Source organism: Channa argus, chromosome 4, assembly GCF_033026475.1.
Source record: "Channa argus isolate prfri chromosome 4, Channa argus male v1.0, whole genome shotgun sequence".
NCBI classification, from domain to species: Eukaryota; Metazoa; Chordata; class Actinopteri; order Anabantiformes; family Channidae; genus Channa; species Channa argus.
This window is the reverse complement of record NC_090200.1, coordinates 13,708,414-13,729,003: the sequence shown is the minus strand read 5'-3', so window position 1 is coordinate 13,729,003 and position 20,590 is coordinate 13,708,414. Positions and strand designations below refer to the sequence as shown.

Genomic DNA, 20,590 nt, shown 5'->3' with positions numbered 1-20,590 from the left:
TTATATATAGATTTTTGTATTTCATGTCAAGACAAAATGCCAGGACACTTTATATATAAAATACTTAGCACTTTCGAGTAGCAAAGACTTCACAGTGAATGATTTTGACAGTAAGTGAAACAGCAGGAAAAGGTCACAGAAGGCTACTTGCCTTGGTTGCACAGAGAACCAGTGAAGCCGGACAGGCACTCACAGTGGCCTGTTACATGATGGCAAGGCCCAGTGCTGTGCACACACTGCGGACACGACTGGCTGCAGCGGTGCCCATAGAACCCCGGAGAGCAGACTGACACAGGCAGAGTGTGGCAAGAGAGAAGAGGAAATCAGTCAACAGTGGTGGATGGAACAAGAGGTATATAACAATGAAACAAGGCGTGACAAGAGTGATCAAGAGAGTACAGTAAAACCAAAGGCAAAGGGAGGGAGAAACACAAAAGTCAGTGCTTATTGTAATCACTCTCATTTCATCTGCTGCCAGAGATGAAACAGTTGGAGGTAAGAGAAAGTCTGCTTTATTTACAGTAGCTTGATGGTCTATAAATGTCAGAAAACAACTGACTGGTAATGAGGTGAATTTTATCGAAAGAATGTAAACCATTAAGCCATGTTTAAAAGGTGATTTTTAGAAACAGTCTTTTTAGAAACATATTTTCTTTTCAGTATAACAAATCCCTATTACTCTATGTTTCTATTTTCATAGATAGTGATTTGGAAATTTTCTACTCCAATTTCACTGTTCTCTAAACACAATTGTGGGTTTCACAAATAGAAACATTTGAAGAACTAAAAAAAAAAAACACCCCAGGTTGTTGTTTGGCAACCATGCAAGGGTAAGTTTACCCAATGGGTTTTGATGTTATTTAAATAACCAGGTGTGATCCACCTTTATCAGCCTCTGGAGAAGCTTGTAATCCTTCAATTAAAGTTTCAACAGGAGAAAAAAAGCAAAACACCAGTTAGGAGGTTTACACCTGACAAGAAGATTATCTGTGTAAACACTGAATTTAAAGGTGTAATCATTTTCTCCCATGTACACACACACAGACTCGCACACAGTTTAAGTCTCTCTCACATTCCACTCAAATTGGTGTTTACAGTTTGGTGACTGTGAATTTCCCTCCCAATCATTGAGCGCATCACTTGAGAGCGGCTTCAGACAGACCCCATTCACAAACCAGAGCTAGCGCTCCCAGTTCGAACACCCTCTGATGAGCCTTGGGGCGAGGACTCCGAGTCTCCCACTGAGAGTTGGATGCTGAGGAGAGGGTAGGGAGGTGAAGTGTGTATGTTTGTGTGTGTGTGTTTGTGCATGTGTGTGTTTGTGTGTATGTCTGGGGGGTGGTGTATGGGTAAAGACACTGTGATTAAATGATAGCCACGATGAAGGGTTTACACTCAGGCATTTATGACCGACAACAAAGTGCTTCTGTTGTGCCAGCTCACCCTTCAACAATCCTTGAAAGGTCAAAACAAGGTCAGTACTTTGATGGAGTTTGTCACTGTCCAGCTGTCTCTCATGCCATTTATACCCAAAGCACTAGATTAAGAGAGGTTGCTCAGAGAAAGAGAGAGAGGCTCACTTCTTTTGCAGGAGGTCCCTCTGTATCCAGGTGCACACACGCATGTGCCATCCTCTGGAGAGCAGGATCCCCCGTTCTGACAGGAGCAGCTGACTGAGCAGTTGGGTCCCCAGAAGCCTTGTGGGCACAAATTATCACAGTGGATTCCTGCAGAAAAATAACAATGACAAGCATTCAGTGAAACGCTGAATGGGGAAGGCAAAAACCAGTGTGCTGAGATACTAAATAGCCTGGCATCTGTATAAACAAATCTTCAATGGACAGCATTCAAAATTTCTGATCATAGGTGATCTGTGGAGGGTTATTCACCAGCACGGACCCTTGATTGATTTTAATACTAAATGAATAAGCTGCAGTTCAGAGTATGATTTTATTAGTTGAGCCCAATCTTGCAATCCTCAATCTAGACTCTTTTTTTTTTTTTAAATTTCTTTCCAAATGTATTTTATTTTTGATCTGACTGGGGCTCCCTGCCAGTGCACTGTGTTGATTAACAGGGTTGGGTCTCCGGAGAGGCCAAGCTTGTCTCACATTCTCTTTCAGCAGGGTTAGTGCATAGAGCTGAAGGGAAGGAGCTGTAGACCCAGGCTCCAAGAGCACAGTCTGAAAGTGTCACTGTGTCTGGTGCAGCTCCAACCAACAAATGTGAAACACTGCTTTCACACATGGCTCTTACTGTGCACACGAATGCATTAGCACATTGTTTCTTTTTCTCAGCCATACCCATACTTAAAAAAAATTGAGTGCCAAAGTCACATGTACTGTTACTGTACATTAAGGTTCATAAAATGAAATGTACCAGTGGAAATCCAAAGGTACTTGCAAACACACACACACACAAACACACACACACACACACACACACACAGTCGCACACACACAAACTCTGCAATGTTTAAAATATCAGCTCTTAGTTTGAAGCCTCATTTGAAATTTCCTTTGAATGAGAATATCAGAGAATGGTGTGGTCATTAAAGCAGTATTAGTGCAGTACCTTTGAATTAAACCTGGACTAAACTCTGGGGACTAATGTTATACAGTAACCAAGGTGCCTTGGGGGTTAGAATTGAGGAGTAAAGGAGAGGAAATGTTAGTGCTGATGAGGAGGGGCACGGTAGCAATGATTTAGTCAGAAGCCCAGCCATGAACATCAAAAAGAGGGCAAGGATTGTGCAAGTGTGTTTGAGGTTCGGCTGGGCCAGTCAGAAAAAAACAGTTACTGCCTTGACTGTCAGAAAATGAATACGGCCAGAGCATCACTTTTTTAGTCTAATGGTGACAAACAGAGGGGCTTTCAATGCCTAGAAGAAAGAATGAGAGAAGCCAGAATTGAAGTCTCTTCAAAGGAGGCGTTGCAGTGAGAAGTGCCAGAGGTCCTACTATCCAATTTGTACAGAATGAGCAGAGCAAAGCAAAACTGTCTCTCCCTATTTAGCTCTCTTCCTCTTGATACATGCACTCACTTTACCTGATCTGTGACATGGACAGGATTCCCCGCAGAAATAAAAGGTGAAGTCCTGTATAACACTTTTGACTAGCATGCAGCCCCTGCATCAAGTGCTTAGTCACTGAGCACTCTTAAATTTTTGTTGGCTGATGTCAGGCTTACGACAGTTCAGCAACAACTGAATAACCGAACGGGTCACAGACAGCTTGGTCACTCTCTCTCTTTCATACATACATACACACACACACATGCACGCACGCACAGACACACACACACACTCCTAGAGTCAAGCTTCTATACAAGCTAAACAAACCTCATACTAAACGCACACGAAACAGACAACAAAGTAGTATGCTATACGAGCTCTGGAGCCAGTTTTTTTAAAACAAAAAATAAATCATGTTTGAGTTAATAGACATTTTTTTCTATTTCTGACCTAGTCCTGTGATAAATCCCACACTGTCCTCTCTCTAGGTGCTCCTTCCTTCAGAGGGCCTATTGTCAAGCCTCTATGATTCAAGTATGAATGTATGTGTGTTTGTCCAGCCCTCTGGGCTACATGCTGCCCCCAGCCCTGCACCCCGGTGACTCAATTAAGGCTGACAGATGGTCCCGACCTGTGCAGGATTCAGAGCATGAGAGGCCCATTTTGCCAGCTCCATTCTTGCAGATAATAAAACCCACATTGTTTCCCAGAATAAATGCTCTAAGCTCAGGAGGCTGAATGGAGTGGGCTGCTGCGAGCTCACAGGCTTGACCTTTCCTGCTGAATCTATTCCCTCCCTGACTGCACCTCTCCACCCAGGCTCAGAGACCAGGTCCTCAGCTAGACCCCTGTATTTGACATTCAGATGCAACGCTTCATTTTTGAGCATAATGATCCCCACCCTTGCTGTGACATTCACATTTTCCTACCTCCAGCTCTTTTCCTGTAAGAAAATGTTTGAAATGACTAGAAACAAAGAGCAGACATACTGTATATTCATGTAAAAATATGTGTGTTTTGCTCAAGGGGAGACCAAGTTCAAACTATAGCCTATGACAAATTAGAAAGAACAAATCCTCTGATAAATAAATATGGCAATTGTTTCAGTCAGATTTCATATCAACCTGGAACTTTAAATATTTAATAGCGCCGAAATAAAAATATTATATGCAGTGTTAAAAACTCATGAGAGCTTTCTTGGCCAGTGATTTATTTCAGTCTCCAAATATTTATCTGGTGAATCACTTTAGAAGTTGTGTATAACCAATAATGCATGCAAAACAAGCATGACTGCATACCAGCATCCAGTGTGGCAGCCAACAATTAATTTAGAACTCAGTTTTCAATATCTCTCATTTACATACCTGGCTTGAGGAGTGGCAAAACAAATTGAACATTCAATTAACAAAATGCTGCTTAGACACTTGGTAAACATATTGTTAAACACAAACCATAAATGCCCCAGAATATTTTTCTCTGCGGAAAATAAGTATGCCTGGATGTCTTTTTTAATTGATGAGGATCTCAGGGGTAATTCCTGCTCCTAGCGGCAGTTTTGATAATTCTTTTAAAAAGGTAAAATTTTAATACTTACCTGTCCAGCCGGGGTAGCAGCGGCAGTAGCCACTTACTGGGTCACAGCCGTCAGCATGGCTACAGTCACAGCGCTCACGACACTCCAAACCATAAGTGCCATCCTAACAACAATAAAAATTCCTTTTTAACCGAAAAAACATGAAGACAATGAGACAAGAAATGTTGTATGGTGCTCCAGAAGGTTCAAGACCCAAAGCATTTGTTGCAACATCCTCTCAATTAAAACACACACTTACTGGGCAGGACTCTTTGCAGTGCTCACCCCTCCATCCTGGAGAACATGTGCAGGTGCCATCTACAGGGTCACATGCAGCTCCATTAACACATAAGCATGTTTGATTGCAGCTAAGGCCCCAAGTACCACTGGAACAGAGAATGGAGCAGTCCACACCCTGCCAGCCTGGGGTAAAAGTGAGCAGACACACTCTAACCATCTACATCCTTTATGGAGACATCATGATATTATTATATATTGGAGTTAATCATTTTGTACAACAACCACAATAATGGAAGGTCTATAGCACAGTAGTTTCTTACTTAGGGGTTGAAAATTTTGTGGGCGGGTTTAATGGAAAAAGTAACATTATTATTAAAAGTAACATTTTTATTATGCAAATCCTAATTATCCTGCTTATTTGGAGCCATGCATGGCTCAAGGGGTGGCGCAGTCAGTCTGGCTGAAAAATCTTACCTACTAGCTGGACTAAGATACGTTTTTGAATAGACATACAAGGTTTGCATGAACTTGACTTTTCTGATAGCACCACCAGCACGTTGATTTCTTTTTTTGTTTTTTTGTGACATGTCATGACAAGTATTTCACAATCACCCACCAGGTCAAAATCGGCACTTATCTAGTGAAAAATCTCAGCATGTACTGTAGATTTGTAGACACAAAACTGTTGAAAGAATTCTTGGTTCTTAGAGGATAAGACAAAAAGATACCCCAGTGGGAGCTGAGATTGGCCTGCTGCAGTCTACTTCACCAGTGATGCTACAATGCAGCAAGCAGGAACCCCCCCACCAGGCATGACTTAACAGATCTCTCAGACTACAACACATTTTTGTGTTGGGTAATACTGTACCATAATAACATGCATGTAGCAGCTGTGCCCCTTGTGGGAAAAAAATGCAATTTGACAGAAAACACAGGGATATCCATTTGGTAGTTATATAAATATCCTCCCAGACGAACATAGCAAAATTTATTGCCAGCCTGGTACCCATTACATTGATAAATAGGGTTACCCTCTTAGTGGTTCGTGTTAACAGGGTGGGCTGGGATGGAATCAAACGCCTGGCCTGAATTATTATTTTAGTCCAACCTTAGTGAATAATCCTAAATGTTCCCTTGGCACAACCATTGGGTCCAAGTTTAAACTTTAACAAATGTTAGAAATACCATGGCATTTGTCACCATAGCAATAGCATGGCAATCTTTGTTAATAGTTACAGTAGCGCCCTGCACCACTATGTAAATACTACCCAAGAGCTGCTGTACTCTCCTTGTGTAATAACACTATGTTGTTATATTTATCTTTTGATAATTTCCTGCCTTTATCAAATACGTACAGTAGTAAACGAGAGTGCATTAGAAAACAACCTATTTTATGCTACTGGTCCTGCATTCTCAAGTACAGCATCCAAGTGACCTTAAGTATCCACAGATCTTAAGTATGTGCTATATATGTGTCAGTGTTCAAGGCAAGATCACTGACAGTCAGTATAGCTATCATACAAAGGTCAAATGTTGTTCTGAATCACCACCGTGAGTCAATATTACTGTACCTTCCCTGCAGATGCAGGAGCCATCGATGGGGGAACAGGAAGCATGGTTATGGCACGAGCAGGTAGACATGCAGCTTGGCCCAAACAGACCAGGGGGACACACTGAAGCACAGTCCTCACCCTGCGGTAGAAATAATACATAGTCATAATGCAACAAATGCAGCATGAAAAATGAATGATGACTGTCTTATTGGGAAAAAAGGAAAGGTTCACTGCACCTCTCTATAGATAACAAATCTCCTTTTACACCATTCATATCTGTATTCAGAATGCAGAACAAAGCAACGGTAAAACTGAATGGATTTGTGATAGTAACCTAACTTTAAAATAAAAAGCACCATCCTTGATCATCCCAAGCTAATGCCTCCCAGGTTCCAATTATGCCCTCTGTACATACTGACAGCTACACTTCCTTTTGTGCAACCCTGCTGCAATCCATATTTATACTTTTTTCCCCCCCATTCTTTTCCACTTTCTGTCTCCCTCCCTTTAGGTTACTCTCATGGGGTGTCTCCTATTTCATCAATGGAAAGACTGGAAGGACTCCAAATCCAAAGAACCTCATCTCTTGCCCCATGCACCCATATAGCTACTATCAAATCTGCCCTTCTATCTACTTTTCAGTCTATGATTAATAAACATGCCCATGGGAGACTGGCAGCCATGCTGGCACAGCCTTTAAGTCCTTTACCACTGCATTAGGGTGAACTCTGGTAAAGGACATGCAGTACTCCTTACCTGTTATCCGCAGCCTTCTTTCATCCAAATTTCTCTGTTTTAACGCCTGAGCACAGTCTTCCTGCACTAGTCTCATTTTTTCCTAAGCTGGAGATCACAAAGTGTCTATGGATTCCCAAACTCACTCCCAATCCCTACCTTGAGTGACAGGTGACACAATGATTTAGAGTTCCAATTAGTGGCCCAGAGGAGTCCTGAGTGGGTTTGCCTACCTCACCATAGAAATGGGGGACTGCTGGCTTCTCGCTGCTCTCATTATCATTTTGAACTCAGTTTAAACACAAGGCAGAAGGAGATGTGCCAATGGACGCCAGGGGCAGAACACACATCTTAAAACATCTCTCCTCCCTGTACACCACATCAAAGAAGCTGTCTGTGAATGAAATTTTTATCAATCGGTTGCAATAACCTTTGTTCTACAGAAAATGACAGCTTCAAGACTGCTAACAATAGCAGTTCAGTTACAGTCGTTAAGTGCGGAGAGAGGTTTGACCAGCCAGAGGGTTGGAGGGATGTTGGTGGGGGGTTGGGCCTGTCTTCAGAGCAAAGGCAATTTACTGGTGGCTGGACTCATGGATAGGACGTCATGCAGCCAAAAATGACCACATGGATTTTGCTGCATCCATGGCTGCGTTGAATTCCACTTGGCTTCACCCTCATGTCGCAGAGACCAGTGGTTGGTCTGCTCTCAAGAGGGGATAGGCAGCTCTCTCATTAGTCGACTGATTCATATTCCTTCTGAGCTGTGAAGGATAGAAGTCTGTATGTGGAGAATCATTATTAATACACAGGCTGTCAGTGCATTGCACGAGAGCAGCAGGACCTTACATAACTACACAGCCAATGCAGGAATCAACCAGACCTGAACCACTGAGCAGCAGCCAGAATGTCCTTGGCCAAGGCACTAAATTCATACCTATTAGTAACTTAATGTAATTGGAGAACATTTTTTTTCCCCAGAAAGCCTTTCACAGACACAACATTGATCAGAGTACCCAGTGAGACTGGATGCAAATGTCACCACTAATTACCAATCAGTCTCACTTCTTAACAGTTCATCTACCGGATGAGTGACTGCAGTTTAAAAATTCATGCTGCAAGACAGAAAATGAACCTCTGAACTTTTTGATTAAGCCAGAAAGCCCTGAGAGATAGGAAAATGATTTGTTTTCACCACCTACAAAGACAGACTGGAATCCATTTCCAGTGCATTCATATTTGAGATGCAGCCATGTTGTCAAAATCTGTAGAAACTGTAGACTTATGGGAGAAATTTTACTTTGGGCACATGCCACAGATTGCAAGGGACAATGCCTGAGTAGGTAACATGTAATCACTTTGTCCCAGTCAAAAAGAGCATGTCCAATTACTAGAGCTAAATCATGCGTACCGGAGCTCAGTCTGCTTCAACAGTTTGCTTGGTGTGCCCCCTGATGGGACCCCAGAACAAAGATGCAGCAGGAAAGCTTAGTCCTTAGCTATCAGTTGTCCCCCGGGGAAGTGACTTCACTCGCAATCATAACCTCAACACTGACATGAACCACATTTTAAAAACTCCACAGCATAATAATGATCAAGAGACAAGCATGTGACAAAAAAAGTCCAACAGTTACAGCTAAGAGCTACAACCACGGCTCTACCTTTGCAACAGCAGCTCTGTTAAAAGTATCAGAAAAATACCTTGAGTGCTCAGCCACCCCCCACGCACACACACACACCCACACACCCACACACACATACACACACACACACACACACACACACACACAGCAATCCTCCATATGCGCTGTGTCTGTTCCCATCTGACTGCCTCCTTTTCTATCCAGCTTCTGCCCTCTAGGTCTGTTTAATGGATCTGGCAGCCCTTCCCAGCAGCCGCCAAAGAGAACAGGTGGAGCAAATTAAGACACAGTCTGTGGCCCCGCTCGGTAGCTCAATTCACCACAGTGGCCCACTGTAAGACACAGGCAATTTCCGCAGAAATGTAATGCTGGCAGAAATGTACCCTCTCACTCTCTGCTGCTCTGTAACTTCAGATTGCAAGACAAGAAATGCAATGGGAAAGTGATTGAGGCTACCCAAATAGTTTGACAGTTGTAAAGGGGACAACATGGTTTCAGAAAAATTAATAAAACTGAACCATCCATAGGTCAAAGATTCAATTGTGTGTCAGTTGATCTAGGAATGTACTGTAGAGCTAACCTTGATCCCTTTTTTCTTTTTGATGCTACAAGTTAAGTCATATCAAGATTCAGTTTGAAATACACACAACAGATCATGTGTGCAGGAACATATCAGAGAGGGAAATATTTTTGCTATAAATGTTGGTTCAAAGTAGAGTAGGGCACGTTCATAAATAGGCAGTAAAGAAATGCTTCACCTTGGTTCTGTCTGCCTTTGTACAAAAAGCTTCTAAAGTAAAACTGGGACCAATTCCAGAGCATTACGACCAAAGTGACGCAAATATTTAACGACCGTGACTAATATCATGTATTATAAATCAAAGCTACAACCTTTTTAAATAATGCTTATACAGTAGCAGGATGAAGTATGTCACAACATATGCAATGGTCTTCTTATATCATTATTATTAAGAAGCTCTACTGATTTTCAATTGACTGATAACAAAGATAAGAAGCAAGTTACAATGACAAGTAACCTATGGAAGAAAATTATGTAAACAACAATGTAAACTCTTATCACAGCATTTTAAACAGGTTTATTGGCTTCACACAAAAAAGCATTGGCATTTTAAAAATTGATGTTGGCATGTTTTAATCCCTTTTAAATCCCCCTTTCCTCCCTCCTTTTCTGTTTTGTATTTCACATTTGCTGATTTTATTTTATATCCTCCCTTTTGTTGGTTGGTGTGTGGAACATAAGTGTCTTGCTAGTTCAGCATGTTGTATGTCTTGGAAAACCGCTTTAGTTTAGATGTAAGACCTTTTAATGGTCAAACAAAAAAACGAAAATAAATAAAACACGTAGTGGAACATCTAAAATAACTATAAATCAAGTGTAAATTACAAAATTAATTATAAAGTAAAATTAAATAGTAGTAGAGGTAAACTCACCATGAACCCAGGAGCACATATACAGGCACCTGTGACAGGACGGCAGTCAGCTCCATTGGAACAACTGCAAGGCAGCATGCAGCCCTCTCCATAGTATCCAGGAGGGCAGGTCTCATTACAGTAAAGCCCTGTCCATCCTGCAGAACAGGTACATTCACCAGAAAGTGGGTGGCAGCTACAACATAATGAGAAAGAAAGATGGGACAACAAGAAGAAGAAAAAGTGTGAGGCAAAGTTTGAGATCGGAGAGTATCAACACTTCATTCCTGTGCGGGGTCAAAATGTGGAGCCTGCGCCAACAGCAGTTCATCCATCTATGTGACTACGTGCTTGTTTCAGATTTATGAGTGGTCCCTTTTCTCCTTCGTTCTGTTGGGCACGGTCGGTGCCCAACTCCTGCTGGAATCAAAGCATTAACACTGCATTAACTATGAATGCTACTGAAAAATTATTAATGAAGCAAAGGTCGCGATTAAAAGCTAACTGGATGACATGTCGAAGAGGTGTCCAGACTTCAGAATGAGGGCTTGCTTAAAGCTAAGTTGAGTCAAAATTGAGATAAGGAAGTCTTTATTCATTTGAAGCTACAGGGGGGGGGGGGCTTCTCATCAGGTCTTGGTCAGAGTGAAGCTGCATGTGAGCTTGCTGATGTCTCACCTACCTCACGGTGTTGGTGGTATTACAGGGGCAGTATTTGTCACAGATAAGGCCATAGAGGCCCGGGGGACAGAATCTCTCCTGGCAATTAGGCCCTTTAAACCCTGTTTCACACAGACAGGCTCCATTGATATGGTGACACTTGGCTCCATTCTGACACTCACACCTCTGGTTACACTGCAAACCAAAGGTGCCCACAGGACAGTCATCCTGACACCTGAGGAAAATTACAGAGAGACAGCACATTGGTTCTAAAAATGTCAAGTACATCCAGGTACATTCAAAAATTAGTGTTGTGGCTGGTAACATGAAATCAGTGTTAAAAAGGTGAAGGGGCTGCTATACATGTTAAATTGTCAAATTATCAGACAACAGAAAAAAATAATAATCAACAGAAATACTAATAATTATGTAAGTCTAAAAAAAAAAAAACCTAGTTTCTCTTGTTCCAGCTTCTCAAATGTGAATATTTAATAGCATCATGAATTGAATGCATCTGAGTTTTAAGGAAAAAATAAGTATTTTCCATATTTAGACATTTTATGGGTCAGTAGTTCAATCACAAAGCTAATCAATAATACAATTTCTAATTGTAGGCCTAAAGAATATAGCATACACATACACACACACACACACACACACACACACACACACACACACACACACACACACACACACACACACACACATATATATATATATACATATATAATTATTATTATTTTTAATTAATCTACACTCAGTCCTTATTTAAAGCACCTTTGTCAGTAACTACATCCTCATGTCTTTTTTTGGTATGACAAGCTTTGGATTGTGGGATTTTCTTTGCCAATCCACTCAAACTCAGAGAGGTTGGATGGGGGTCGTTGATTCACAGCCATTTTTAGGTCTCTCCAGAGGTGTTCAATAGAGTTCAAGTCAGAGCCCTGGCTGGGTCAGTCTAGGACATTTTCATAGCTGTCTTTAAGGCACTCCAGTGTTGTCTTGGCTGTGTGATTAGGATTGTTGTCATGCTGGAAGGTGAACATTCGGCCAAGTCTGAGGTCCTGAGCACAGCGGAACAGGTTTTTATTGAGAGTATCTTCTTACTCCATTCAGCTTTTCCTCAATCCTGAACAGTCTCACAGTCCCTACTGCAAAAAACACCCCCAAAGCACAATTCTACCATCATCATGCTTCACTGTAGTGATGTTATTGGGCAGGTAATGAGCGGTGCCTGGTTTGCTCCAGATATTTAGAATTGAGGTTAATTCTGTTCTCATATCGTCATAATGGTGTACTGAGTGTAGATTAATGAGAAAAAACGATTGTAGTATCAAGCTGCATCATAACCAAATTGAAAAATGTGAAGTTGGTCTGAAAAGTTTCTGAATGCACTGTATAATGTTTTTTAAGTAATCATATTTTATAATATGGCAATATACAAAATAAAAATGTATTTATTTAGGTTACACTTTCAAACTTTTCAGATAGTGTTTAAAGGACTGTTATTATTTGCTACAGGATGACTAATAAAATCTTTAATATTAAACACTTTTGATAACAGTGGCTTATTCACGGTGAAATAAAACTCTTGAGCTACTACTTCAATACAGTAAATATGATATATTATTCATAATCTTTTCATATTTCAGCATTTAGATAATGAATATTTCATTTGAAAATATTTTAATGAACACAAGACTGACATGTTAAAATTTTGACATGAACACAAGACACATAGAAGTAGTTCCCTGCAACAGTGTCTCCAGTCTGGACCCGAGTTTCTGCGCAGGAGTTGGACTACACTTAGAAACCGTCATGAGCCACAAAAATTAGAATTGCAGAAGAGTTTCTCCACATGAAGCACTGAAGTAGATCAGAAAATGGATTTTTCTTCACTTAAATATACTGACTTAACTATACAATCCATGTGGAGTATCAATCTCAAGACTCCAACAAAGCTTTTACAAATAGCTCAATTACATTATAAAATGGTTGAGTTATGTTTCATGTTTAAATTACCCCGACTTTAGTTTTATCAGGGGACAATAGTATTATTGTACTAGACAGGAGAGGGTGGCGGCTAACACAATCTCAGATTATTCCTGGCAGGTTAATTCACCTGCCACTGCCAAAATGAATGAGGGCAATTTTGCTAAATAATAAAGTAAAGGAAAGGTCTTGTTGAGGAAGTATTTTCATCCTAGAGACAATTGCTTTGGCTGAACTAATAAACCCAGGCTGCTCTGGGCTGCTCTGGCAGGCATGGGGAGCTAAAAAAGATCTGTGGATTTCAATGAGACCTTAATATAAGCCCATTACTTATAATTAATGACCAGAATCCAAACAGCATGTAGCCCATGGTGAGATCAATGGACAGGCTGAGAGTGGAGGAGGATGAAGGCTGAAGACTTGAAACCTTGCTGGCCAGCATGAAGTACGAGATTAATTAAACATAAACACCCCTATTAAAGGCTTTCAATCCACCTTCAAATGGACTAATGGGCATTTCTAAATGCCTATTTCTCTTGAGCATGAGATTATTCTAACATTTCCTTTCTCCTTTTTAAAAGAACAGCCAGGTTTGTGTCTCATTTGAAAGTCAACAAAGAGACTAGGTCAATGAGTGACTATTTAATGTGTAGCTGTCAGCATGAAACCATCCTTTTGTATTAAAAAAATAATGTCAATAAATCATGCTATTCTTTGCCCTATTTTCAAAGTAAGAGTACCAAAGTATGTACATACTGTAGTACTTTACAAATGCCTTTTACACCTTATACTTGTGCAGTCTGTCTGCCAGCACTGACAGGTGCCTACCTGCGTCCACTGAACCCAGCTGCACACTGGCACTGCCCAGTGATGTGGTCGCACAGGCCACCATTACGACAGGAACAGTCTTTGCTGCAGTTGATCCCGTACTTGCCAAGAGGGCAGGGCTGGGCACAAACTGAACCCTGAAAAAAAGAGTGTGATACATTGCTTACAGGTAATCTAAAACACCTAAGACTCAACTCTTACACCTTACATGTGTTTGGATTACCATCGATTATAGAACCGAAAAGCTGCTTCCAACTGTGACATGGTTGAATTCTTAATCCACTATTAGTTCTTTCAGGAACCCAAACTGTAAGAAGTTACAGAAACTACTGTCTTTGTTCAATAGTTTGACAGTAAATACAGACAAGTGGGGGGAGTGAAAGGAGAATGACACAAAAAAGGTCCTCACCTGGAATTCAACTGGGAATTCTTCAAAAGTTCTAAAACAGTCTATGTCAAATTCAAGACAAGGTCTTAAACTGCAGAAATTGTTTGCACCTGTGTTCTTACAATGACGAATCCTGTTGTCTTTGTAAGTTGAAAGCATGTTTTAGTTGTTCCTCTTTAGCTTAAGTACAGTAAATGCACTGCCAGTGCCTATAAAGAGGCTTTTGATTCACACACAAGACTCTCGGGCAGAAATTGTAATGAATGTTGAGGAAGTCGAAAATGAGCCAGACTCCAAATGGCAGCTATACTTCAGTAGTTCTGAAGCAAAGGGTTTGCCGCAGGAAGTCAACTGAAAAATTTAGTAGCAGTAGTAGTATTCAGTAGTGGATACACACAAACAATACTGTAAAATAATGGACATTTTAAAAAAAATATTAATGATACAAATATTATTGTAATGTAAATCCTAAATAGAACTGTAGAATGAAACAAACCTTAATTACTACTTGTTTTGTACAAACATTTCAGAACTCAAACGTGTGTAAGTGTGGGCAGATTATTATTTTATTTAATTTTTTTCCCTATAAGCAAATTTGAAATAAGCAAACACAGATGAATGTCAGGAGTGGTAAGCTGTGCTGCGTCCCAGCTCGATGATCCCTGGTTCGAATCTACCCGCTGGTAGATTCTCCCTCCTACTTGCATGGGTTTTCTTCGGGCACTCCGGTTTCTTTCCACAGTCCAAAGACATCCATGTTAGCTTAATTGGTGACTCTAAATTGCCTGTAGGTGTGAATGTGAGTGTAAATGGTCTATGTGGGTATGTCTCTCTGTGTTGGCCCTGAGACAGACTGGCGACCTGTCCAGGGTCTACTGTCTGGCCCAATCACAGCTGGAGTAGGCACCAGCCTCCCATGACCCCGATTAGGATAATCGGTTGCAGATAATGGATGGATGGATGGATGGTAAATGGTGATTGTGAGAATGTTTTTGATAACTTCGTAAGGTGGTTGGTGAATGAGTTCCATTGTCTAAAGTCACTAATCCATTTTTTTTTATTGTTGACTACTGGTGGCCATGTTCCCTTGACAAATATTTTTGTCTTACTGTTAATAACCACTTCAAACTTATTTAACACTGACATGTGTTAAGGTAAATGGCATCCAAGCTAGCAAAGAATCCCATGTTCTCATTTGAAATGGGAACCATAAATAGTTAAAGGTCTATGTTCTCAACATGTCTATGCTGTTAAAACTTCAACATTTTTTCTTTTTCTTTTCTTTTCAGCCTTTTTCTTACCACTAACCTTTCCCCTCCATTGCTTTCCCACCTCTGCATGTGCAACGTACCGTCCAGCCAGCAGGGCAAGAACAATCTCCAGTGATGTGGTGGCATGTTCCTCCATTCTGACAGGGGCAGCGCTGTTCACACTGAGGCCCGTGACTACCAGAGGGGCAGCGTTCTCCACAGCTGTCACCACACAAGTCAGAGAAAACAGCTCAAACAACAAATAGCAGAATTACTTTTTTTATAGACACCGCAAAGAAAGTGTCAAAGTAATGAATATGTTAGTGGTACTCACAAAGCCCCTGTGTACCCCGGTGCACAGATACACTCTCCTGTCTCATGGTTGCAGGTGGCACCGTTGAGACACTGGCAGGGTAGTTGGCATGTCTTTCCATAGTAACCGTACTCACAGGGCTCCTCACAACGCCACCCCTGGTACCCATCAGTGCAGACACAAGCACCTGTTATGGGGTTACACTTCGCCCCATTTTGGCACTGGCAGCGATTACTGCAATGAGGTCCCCAGTAGTCACTCTCACAGCCTGCAGACACAGAGAGAGGAAGCATCAGCCAGGCAGAGTAACAAAACAAAAAGGTAATGCACCAGCATTGACCCTTGAAAACATCTAAAATATTATGTCAAGAAACTTTACTATTACTCATAACTAAATTGTTGTGTAATGCATATAATATTCTTGACATTTACCTTTAAAGTATGCTTGTATTATTTAAATTGAGTGTCACAAATAAGGTATTGAAGTCCAAATGTATTGGGAGACACACCGTTGGTTTCGGGCTTTTCTTGGATTTTTCATGAAAATATTAGAAATATAGAATATCCAGTATTTTAAATTCAATCACTGTCTTCACTCCTGCTCAGGGTCAGAGGGTCCAGGAATGTATCCAAGCATGAATTAAGCAAAAAGTAAAGAAACACCCTCCACAGGTCGCTATCTATCACAGAGTTAATCAGTAACATTCACACACACGTACAGTTAAGGACTGAAACACGGGAAGATCATGCAACAAGGACACAGAAAGGACCCTAGCCAGAACTCAAAAAAGGATTGTGTGTGTGTGTGTGTTTGTGTGTGTTTATGTATATGTGTGTGCACATGTGACCACACTTCCAAACATTCTCTTACTACAGTATGTGCAAAGCTTCTGTATGACAACTCCAAAGACCGCAACACTGCAGAACAAAATTCATATAACCAGACAGGTGACTACCAAAGCCTTCTGGTTAAGAAAATATAGAAAAGTAGCATGGTGAACTTATTGTTTTATGAGGCTGCTGCAAGTGAAAACTAAAAATACACACTATATGTAAGAGGTACAAACAATGAAACCTATCTAACACTGTGTCCTTTTATAATGATTTGACTATAATGTTTTTTATATTTGCCTCACAAATATCAACCAAATTGTCACATTATCTTAAAGAGAAATTATTATTTTTTGCAAACAAAGTCCTTTTAGCAGCTCTATGGACACTCTAACACCAATATTTTATTTTAAATAATTATCCTTACCTTCCAGATAGGCTGCTAATGCTAAAAGCAAATTATAATCAGTTGCAGAAGTGTTGTTTTTTAATTAAATTGCGTCAACTAACAGGAAGAAGAGAATCCAGACACACAGTTGATATATCTTCTCCTTACACATATGAGTAGCTCATATGTTACACTAGCAAACAGTAGCAACTTTAGCATTAAATTTGAATAGGTTTTTTGGTTACCTGAAGTTTAATATTCACTCTATTAATTCTTTCTTCGCAGTTTCTCTGTGTATTTATAGACCTGCCGTAATAGAGATAACTTATGTGGTTTTCATTTGGTGCACATTAGTAGACAGTTGGGTTTAGGGGGCGGCTGTAGCTCATTTGGGGAGGGTTGCGTCAGGAAGGGGAAAAAGCATAAAAACTGTGCCAAATCAACATGTGGACAATGATCCACTGTGGCGACCCTGAACTCACGGGACAAGACGAAAGGACAAAAAAAAAGTATACAGTCAGGTTTAGCAGAGGTATAAAGGTGTTTACACTGAGGGTGATTGAAATTTATGGCTCCAAAAACATTTGTTTATTAAGCTGCAGTTTGTTTCCTTCAAGTATAATCACCATAAAAACGTTTTTGCAATAGAAAAACTTTAGACATTAGTAACTTGGCATTCTTACTTAAAATGGACATTAAATCTCAAAATAGTTGCACATTTTCATTTTTGTTTTGTTTTGTTACATGAGTAATTCATTATTTACTAATAATTTTAATTTGGACTTAACTAACTGTTACAGTGTCTGGCAGATTTTGGCACTATAACAGCCTTTCTCATATTACACATGTAATGTATCATTAGATTCTGTGCTCTTATGAAAAATGTTTAATGCTTTTTTTTTTTTTTCGATTAAATTCCTGTCACCTAGTAGACCAACAAAATCTTTGCATTATCAACAACTAAAATAAAATGAAACAAGTGAAAAGGGAAGTTCTGTACCACAGAAATTGGAAAAGAAAAACAATGTGCCAGACTGGGTATATGCGATGTTGACATACCACAACCAGGTCTTAATAACACCCTGCAATTAATCTGTAAAAAGGCAAGCGAGTGTGCAAGCTGTTCACACCTCAGAGCGACTAGAGAGAAGAGCAAATTATAATGCAAAGATTAAAACACAAGACAGAGTGATTTTTCATATATAACAGGTTGTTACTTGTATGTCTTTCAACACCTTTTTTCAGGTGCAACGCTGTCAGCTGTCACAAATGGCCACAAAAATAAGAGAAATGCTGTAACTCTGCAGACAAATGCTCACTTTTCAAAGTTTGCTAAAGTTATTTTTAACTGACTAATTGTATTGAAATAGGAGTAATAGTGCATAGAGGTTTAATTTGATCAAAAAACACCTGAATGAGACAATGTTCATCCTCTGTGACGACAGATACCCCAGAGGTATCATCCCTCAGTAACGATGAGCAGGAAAATTAGTCTTCACAGCTGAATTGTAATATTGGCATTCAGGAAAATTGGTTAAGTTACATAACCTAGCTGCTTTACGTGGGTTAATGTAAATAGCTCAGTGACATTGCTAAGTGGTACCTAAGGGAATGATGTAAAACAAGCAATTCCCACATTCCTCAGGGGATGTGTCTGTTAAGAAAAACTCAATACATCCCATAAACCACAAGAAAATTGTTAATCTTCAAGGTCAAATGAACAACCAGCTTTTATGTGAAGAACAATCAGCATTGAGCTGGGGTAGCAGACTGTCTTCACTCTCACCGGGGTAATTGTTCTTTTGAGGATCTAGTGGTGATTTAAGTGATTGGTATGGCCTCATGTCTCTCCATCAGCAGCAGCAGCAGCTGTATTGCCTAACATAAAAGCCCAGCTTGAGATCCAGGCCAGCACAGCAGCTGGGACGGTGAATATTCCACTATTGATTCTCACATCATGGCAGACGCAGTTGTAAATGTAAAGACGCCAAGCCCCCTCCTTGTATGCTCACTTTGCCAGAGCTCTCATCAGCTCAAGTGGGAGCTTAATGAAGCCTGTTTCATAGTCGGCACTGAAGCCTGTTTTTCCAGGTACACAGCAGGAAGATGATCAGCCTTTCCCTGATACAGACAGGTCTGCCCTGAAGGGGGTCCTGAAACACTGGGCTAGTGCAGTATTACTTCTACGGTTGGACAGACTAGAGGCCACATTACAGGGCTCACATTGATTTGATCTAATCTGTTCCCAGCCTCTAGTCTGGCATGAATGAGTTCCCTGAAGGGTGAGCTACTGCCACGCAAACGACCCTGGCACATTAAATCTAAGGTGTGTGTGCGGGCAGCTGAGGTAATAGATGAGCAGTTTAGCTGCAACTTGGTTCAGCAGTCTATAACCACTCATCAGAGCTCCTTCAGTTCAACAGGGCAGTTCTTCCTCAGCATTACCAAAAAGAAAGAAAGAAAAAAAAAACAGACTTTGCCTACAACAAGAGGCGGCATCACCTCTGGTTTCAGCTTCAAACCTTAATAGTGAGTGTATTTTATTATTTATTCTTATGTGTATAACTCAAAAATATGATGTCAGTAAAAAAATACCCAGAGCAGCAAAGTAAAACAGAAATAAACTAAAATCTACCCAGTGCTTAATTTGCAGACTCTTCTGGTGCTTAGGAGCTCCACCAATGTTACCATTTGAAGTTTTAAACCTTCTTTAGCTTACAGTTAGAGGCCTCAGCACATTGAGAGCAAAGCCCATTATCTCACTGTCTCTCTCCCACACAGAGGTTCTCAAACTTTACCCAGTAGTCCCTCACTTCCCAGCTCTGACAGCATTTAACTGTGATTAAGAAGTCAGAGTTCATGATGAGCTGCAGGCAAAAACAGAGAAATAGCAGAAGAAAGCAGCATGTAGGATAAAGGTTTCAGCTTCTAGAGAGTATAGCTAAATTGTGTGAGGTGATGAGGACCCCCTGTGGGTTTTGATGTGTAGGCAGTGAATACCACACAAGTCTGAAACTAGAGAAGCTGCAATACAGCCCATTAACTGGTCTGGTCTGGGTCATTAAGCCTAACCAAAGGACACATACACTAGTCAGCCTTGACTCTCAGAGCCCATAGTACATAACAGTTGCAGTGTGGATAACCTCACACACAAGAAAAGGTCCAATCCCAAGGTGCTGGGTATAATCCCCTAGGCTGGAACAAAAGAGATCACACTGAGAGGTACTGGCAGATAGTAAACTTCTGAAGGTGATGTCCAAAGAATGGGCTGAGAAAACCATCATGGTACTGCTGAGCTTTGAAGTGCACTCAAGAGTTTGCATGATCAGGGACTGGCTGCAACAGGATTAAAACCAAACAGCTTTCAGCAGCTGACTTCATTCAGAAGTTCTTGTGAACTAGGCCTCTTCACCAAAATGTCTGTCACAACACTCTGTGAGGGAGAGTCTGTGCCACAGAAAACTGGCATAAACTTCTAAAAAGCTAAATTCAAAATGAGGGTCTGAGTCAAGCTCTTAAAACACACCGTACTCTCTCCACTCAAAAGTCGTTTTATACTCCACTTATTTACCTGGGTGCAGGGCACAAACAAACTTCAATTGGAATCATGGCTGGACTGGTAGAAAGACTGCACTCGAGGTGGTGGGTGCAGACAGTTTCTTGCTGCATTGCCAAGTCTAACTGGGAAAACCACATTATTGCTTCTGGAATATTTGGCTCGGCGCCCAACTTCACTCCCCACTGCCTGAGCC

The 20,590-nt window shown here is 40.8% G+C and overlaps 1 protein-coding gene across 11 annotated transcripts in view; it reads right to left on the bottom strand.

Annotated features, from left to right (window-relative positions):
- Positions 1 to 20,590, bottom strand: part of megf11 (multiple EGF-like-domains 11) — a 79,782-nt gene that overhangs the window by 11,297 nt on the left and 47,895 nt on the right. For 8 of the 11 annotated variants that reach the window (XM_067500489.1, XM_067500491.1, XM_067500497.1 and 5 more), the window contains 10 exons: positions 15,641 to 15,887; positions 15,408 to 15,528; positions 13,669 to 13,805; positions 10,871 to 11,083; positions 10,210 to 10,384; positions 6,398 to 6,518; positions 4,846 to 5,009; positions 4,608 to 4,710; positions 1,581 to 1,727; positions 152 to 286 (listed from right to left, as the gene is read on the bottom strand). In XM_067500489.1, the coding sequence (XP_067356590.1) occupies positions 152 to 286; positions 1,581 to 1,727; positions 4,608 to 4,710; positions 4,846 to 5,009; positions 6,398 to 6,518; positions 10,210 to 10,384; positions 10,871 to 11,083; positions 13,669 to 13,805; positions 15,408 to 15,528; positions 15,641 to 15,887 (1,563 nt within the window). The remainder of the gene's footprint in view (positions 1 to 151; positions 287 to 1,580; positions 1,728 to 4,607; positions 4,711 to 4,845; positions 5,010 to 6,397; positions 6,519 to 10,209; positions 10,385 to 10,870; positions 11,084 to 13,668; positions 13,806 to 15,407; positions 15,529 to 15,640; positions 15,888 to 20,590) is intronic. The other 3 variants (XM_067500495.1, XM_067500496.1, XM_067500498.1) reach the window with 3 other exon arrangements.